The sequence below is a fragment of the Onthophagus taurus genome, chromosome 8 (assembly GCF_036711975.1).
Source record: "Onthophagus taurus isolate NC chromosome 8, IU_Otau_3.0, whole genome shotgun sequence".
Lineage (NCBI taxonomy): Eukaryota > Metazoa > Arthropoda > Insecta > Coleoptera > Scarabaeidae > Onthophagus > Onthophagus taurus.
In genome coordinates this window covers 6,663,112-6,669,419 of record NC_091973.1, presented here as the reverse complement: position 1 = coordinate 6,669,419, position 6,308 = coordinate 6,663,112, and the positions used below count along the sequence as shown (strand labels likewise).

General features: G+C 34.3%; 1 protein-coding gene across 1 annotated transcript; it reads right to left on the bottom strand.

The window, feature by feature from the left end:
- Positions 1-3,552: 3,552 nt before the first annotated feature.
- On the bottom strand, positions 3,553-4,641 carry LOC111425608 (transmembrane protein 205). Its single transcript, XM_023059737.2, has 2 exons — positions 4,374-4,641; positions 3,553-4,281 (listed from the first exon to the last, which is right to left on the bottom strand). Exons 1-2 carry the CDS (start codon positions 4,559-4,561, stop codon positions 3,651-3,653), a joined length of 819 nt encoding a protein of 272 aa, XP_022915505.1. The 5' UTR covers positions 4,562-4,641; the 3' UTR covers positions 3,553-3,650.
- Between the last annotated feature and the right edge of the window lie 1,667 nt (positions 4,642-6,308).

Sequence of the window (6,308 nt, the reverse complement as noted above, 5' to 3'; positions counted from 1 at the left end):
TTCAATCCGTCTGCAGAAAGGTCTATCATTGTTTCCACTCACTGAAAAGTCTCCATTGCTTCCTTCCTCCCATGATCCGTCGTAATCTTTGTTTTTCCCTGATTTTCCCCCATATTGATTATGCTGACACGGTATATCCTGATCTTTCGGTAACACTACGAAACAAATGTCCTTAAATTAAATACTGCTAAAACTCAAGCAATTGCGTTTGGCAGTCGACCTTTACTGGCAAAGCTGAATAATTTTTCATCCATTCACTTAATGCTTGACGGAGACATTATTCAGCTGTCAGACACGATTAGAAACCTTGGGGTGGTTATGGATTCTACAATGTCCTGGAAGCCTCAAATTCAATCCGTCTGCAGAAAGGTCTATCATTGTTTCCACTCACTGAAAAGTCTTTGTTGCTTCCTTCCTCCCATGATCCGTCGTAATCTTTGTTTTTCCCTGATTTTCCCCCATATTGATTATGCTGACACGGCATATCCTGATCTTTCGGTAACACTACGAAACAAATGGCCTTAAATTAAATACTGCTAAAACTCAAGCAATTGCGTTTGGCAGTCGACCTTTACTGGCAAAGCTGAATAATTTTTCATCCATTCACTTAATGCTTGACGGAGACATTATTCAGCTGTCAGACACGGTTAGAAACCTTGGGGTGGTTATGGATTCTACAATGTCCTGGAAACCTCAAATTCAATCCGTCTGCAGAAAGGTCTATCATTGTTTCCACTCACTGAAAAGTCTCCATTGCTTCCTTCCTCCCATGATCCGTCGTAATCTTTGTTTTTCCCTGATTTTCCCCCATATTGATTATGCTGACACGGCATATCCTGATCTTTCGGTAACACTACGAAACAAATGGCCTTAAATTAAATACTGCTAAAACTCAAGCAATTGCGTTTGGCAGTCGACCTTTACTGGCAAAGCTGAATAATTTTTCATCCATTCACTTAATGCTTGACGGAGACATTATTCAGCTGTCAGACACGGTTAGAAACCTTGGGGTGGTTATGGATTCTACAATGTCCTGGAAACCTCAAATTCAATCCGTCTGCAGAAAGGTCTATCATTGTTTCCACTCACTGAAAAGTCTCCGTTGCTTCCTTCCTCCCATGATCCGTCGTAATCTTTGTTTTTCCCTGATTTTCCCCCATATTGATTATGCTGACACGGCATATCCTGATCTTTCGGTAACACTACGAAACAAATGGCCTTAAATTAAATACTGCTAAAACTCAAGCAATTGCGTTTGGCAGTCGACCTTTACTGGCAAAGCTGAATAATTTTTCATCCATTCATTTAATGCTTGACGGAGACATTATTCAGCTGTCAGACACGGTTGAAACCTTGGGGTGGTTATGGATTCTACAATGTCCTGGAAACCTCAAATTCAATCCGTCTGCAGAAAGGTCTATCATTGTTTCCACTCACTGAAAAGTCTCCATTGCTTCCTTCCTCCCATGATCCGTCGTAATCTTTGTTTTTCCCTGATTTTCCCCCATATTGATTATGCTGACACGGCATATCCTGATCTTTCGGTAACACTACGAAACAAATTGCAAAGACTTCAAAACAACTGCATACGGTATATCTTTGATCTCGAGAGATCTCAACACATAACCCCATACCGTAATTATTTGCAGATATTAAGCTGTCAGAACCGTAGATCGTTTCGTATATTAACTATGTTATATACTGTTCTTCACAATCAAACCCCAAGGTATTTGTATTGTATATTTCAACGCTTGTCGTCGCATGGTTTACCTACTAGATCTCAGTTAGATTCTGTGCTTATGTTCCCGACCCATAGTACCGAGATTTACCATAAATCGTTTGCTGTGCAGGCAGTAACCCTTTGGAATAGTCTGCCTACTGAGATCCGTAATATTCCTCACCTTGTAACATTTAAAAACCACCTAAAACGTCATTTATTGGCTCTTCAAGTATCTTCCTGAAAACTTTTTCTTCTCCCTTTTCTTCTCTTCTTCTACTTTTCTTCTCTTCTCTTCTTCTTTTATTCCAGCAACTATTATTATGCACCGTTTTTGGTGACCATAAGTTTAGCATAGCAGCTTGCCGTTCATTTATTGTTTTTCTATATAACTTAGTATACTGCTGATTGATTGGGTTGTTTGGAAGATATCGCTTACGCGATAAATCGACCCTTTTGCCTGTATTTATGTATTAAGTTAAATGTATACATTTTCTTTAATTTGTATTTTTTGTTTCTTATTATGGCAATAAATTTATTTATTATTATTATTATTTCGCCAAAGCCAAAACACAAATGCGCACACAAACCTTGTTTACTTAGGAGAGAATTATTCATGTATTAGGGTTCGGTAAACATGGATAAACATTAATCAGGTAAATTTATTTTCAAAGGAACCATTAAAAGATTCGGAAATACTCGGTGATCATCGGCTGGACGGTCCGATCTGAGCGCGTCCCGTTCTGGACTGAGTGAAAACGTAAACAAAACACATCGAACGCTGGCTTCAACTCTTGGTGTTTATATGTGCTTCTAGTTATACAATTTCTTTGATTTCATCCATGATAAGCTAACACCTCTAAAGCCAACTCTCTCCAACTTGGTTAAAAGGCTTTTGTAAGATCCATGAACAATGCTGTTATGGCCTGTTTTTCATTTAATCCCAAGATAGTTGTCATAGCAGGACTTGTCTCCTTCCGGAAAACCGCCATCAGTGAAGGATGTGTTTATTAAATGCGTTAGCGGTTTAACTAAGTACCTTGCAGAATGCTTTAGAACGCTCGTAGGTATTTCATCTTCACCCGTTGCCGTATTTGTAGGACTTCAGATTCGTCCGTTAAATACCGACATCTATGATTAAATAGCTACAACTCATCCTTACTTAAAGATTTAAGTATTCTTTATAACTTGCAATTCCGCCATGTTCTCATAATTCAAAAAAAAAAAATATTGAAAGAAAAATAAAACTCAAAAAATAGGGAATATGGTGGAGGCACCGGAAAAATAATAAAAAAAAATTTAACCCATCAAAAACAAATTCGTTGAAATATGATACATTTTATCTGTGTTGACTTCAATTTGTAACGTAAATCTTTCTGACTACGGAAGTTAATACCTTTTCTGGTATTTCGATAGCATATTTAGTTTGTAAAATATTTGTGTTAAGGTGAACGCAGTAGATAAGAAACTTTACAACATTTTTATTGTTATGACGTGATTTGTCGTTTGATAAATCTTTTAAAAAAGAATTGCATAATTATTTATAAAAATGATTTTAAATTACCTTGGAAAGATTAAATAGAACAATGTGAAATAACGGGTCAATTAGCGTAAAAAGTGACGTATTTGCGATAAAGCGTCGTCGGGGTGACAAATATGCTTAGAATATCAGGTGCATTTCGTTTTAGTGATAAAAGGTCAAATATAGCTCAACAGTCAAGGTTTTTGTAGTTTATAATTAAATTAATTAAATTTTTTTTGTATAGATTTTTTATTTTTTCAATAATCAGATCATTTAGAATTACATACATAAATAAATAATAATTTAATAAATACATAGAATTAAAAACGAAGTAGTTAAATTTAAATGATAATACTGGAAAAGTCTGAATGATGAAAGTTAACACTAAAAATTTTAAAATAAATAAAGTATTTACAAGATGCAGATTTTGTTTGATAAATAAAGTAGATGTATCACAGTGCACACCATTGTAAGGATATTCCCCATGGCGATTTTCATATGAATCTTCCTAAAAGCTTTATGCACGCGGAGATAATCGGTGGATGATGCTAATTTTTCGCCTTCAAACGAACCGATTTCTTTACCAACACCCACTCTTCTTTCCATACTATTCTTTTCCGCCATCAAGCGTAGCAAAGGCGGCGTGAAGTATAATCGGATCACTAATTCAGTCAAAAAACATGTCGACATTGCCGACACTTGTAACAGTATCTCTGGATTTCCTAACTGGGAATTATGATATCTCAAGTAGATTACTAAGGTGATCAAACTTAAAATCGAGTTCAGCAAAAAATACTTCGGGAAAAGCACCTCTTGCACTCTACCGAAATCGTGTCTTGGCAATGCAAAGTAAAGGGAAAGTCCCGACACAAAAGTCATCCATATTTGTGTACCCAAATGGACACAAAACGCGGTCAAATGGAGGAAATTCCATAATTTTGACGGTTGGTTTGTTTTTTCACTTGGGTATACGAAAAATCCTATGATTGATATTGCTACGATTGTTACTAAATGGGCTGGTTGAGTTGTATTAAATAATACTCTAGAAACAAAAAAAAAAAATTAATAAAATATTATATATATAATTAATAGATATTAATTAATAATATTAATATTTAATAAATAAATATTTACCTATAATAAGCAGAGCGTTGACATTTTTTATAAGCAGCATCGAATTGATAAAAGATGCTTTTGATTTGTTTGGTGGACTCATAAAGGATGTCTCTGAAGTGATCTTCGGATGTTGATGATGTAGGTTTCTTCACACTGGTGTTTGAGCAATGTGGTATAGTTTCGTTAACGGCATTACTAACACACATGATGTCGAACGAAATTTCGATTTTATTTTCACTTGATAGGTTTTATCTTACTAAACGTAGGTAACACGCGTGAGTGTGTAGCCTGTTTGGTTGCGACGTGTATTTATCAAAATAACTTTTCCCCCCACTCCGACGAAAACTACACGATAAGTATGGATGAAAAGAGGGGCGGAAGGTTCACCAAAAATTTTATACAAGAATAAGAAAATATACATACTTAAACCCACCTCTTGTATAATAGGTAATTATGTTTTAATTTTTGAAAAAACCGGTCGTAACTCCCAGTAACCATTTCCTCTTCTCGCTCCTGGTTTATTTTTTCAGATTTTTTAAAGCAAACCGACTATTTAGTATTTAGTGTTAATCTCAACTGCGAGTTGTAACTTCGGGTTTCTTCAAATAAAATAAACTTAAAATTTATAAACTTTCTTTTTTAAGTAATAAATCCACGTGTTTAGTGAATTTATTCGATTATGACAATAGAGACAACCTTGGACGCATTTTTTTTTAAACAATTCAATTCAATACGGTAAAGGAATAAATAAAAATCGATCAAAAAAAAAAGAAATCAATTTTTTTCATTTCACTAGCCTATTCATCGGTACGCGAAGGCGAATGTGCTAAAATGCACGTAGACACCAATGAAAGGCCCAATCGACGTGTTACTGGCAATTTATCTCTATGGGGGCCGGCTTACGGCCGTTTTTATAATAACTTAAACGCCCCCGACAATTATTCCGTTCAAGTACAGCACAATGACCGTCCTGTTCAAGTCTTCAAAACAATTATAATTCACTGGCAGCTGTTTTTGATCGGAAAAGATGCCAACGATGCAGTTATATGAACGCATTTCTTAAAACTTATTGCGAAAAAAAAATAATTATGTATATGTAAAAGAAGTAGGTCTTTTCCTTCGCGTGTTAAGCATCACGTAAGTTCACTCTCTTCTTCAGAAGGACGATGATTCATAAATTTTTCGGTCCGACGGGAATCGTAAAGAACCTTTTAAAAGGGACGTAAATTCCAGTGGCGTACGGGAAATTCTTTCATTATTTACCGTTTCTGGGATTTTTCTCTTTACCTGTTTTCTTTAAATACTTCGAATACCCATTTATATTATACAAACAATTTTATTTATTAATTATTAAATATTTATGATGGCTGATGATCCGAAACCGGTACTGATTACATTAAATTTTATAACAAGAAAGAACTTATTTTATTTAAATACTTAAATTTTTATATTTATTAATTTTTTTCGTACTTATCGAGGAATTTGTACTTTAAACCATTTTTTGCATCAATCTTTTATGAAATGATTAAATTGATTATTAAATGACAAAACTTAATTCCTCTGTCATCGTTTTTAACACACCTTCATATTAAATAAGTTGTCAAGATGGCGTCCAAACTGTTTTGATAAAGAAAGTTGTGTTATTATTATAAAAATATGTAATTATTTATTTATTAATATTATTATAACTACCATATCTGATTACAATTGAATGACACATTTCCTCCAAACTGCCAAATTATTAGAAAAGCGAATTAGTTTAAGCGCAAAAATGATCAGGAATGAATCAGCAATGATAGCGATGACGAAGATAAAAAGGTAGAAATACAAACTTTTTTTTCTTTATTAATTAACGTTAATTTTTATTAATGACGGACTCTTAATCGAACTAGAAAACTGTATCAACTCTTATATTCTATCCTAAGCTGGATATTTTAGCTTCAATTTAAGATA

What these genes read in the sequence shown, in the direction of transcription:
- LOC111425608 (XM_023059737.2), bottom strand. Translation starts at nt 4,561, where the DNA reads ATGTGTGTTAGTAATGCCGTTAACGAAACTATACCACATTGCTCAAAC. An exon ending in CAACGCTCTGCTTATTATAG is followed by an intron (nt 4,282 to 4,373) that starts GTAAATATTTAT and finishes TTTTGTTTCTAG; the next exon opens with AGTATTATTTAATACAACTC.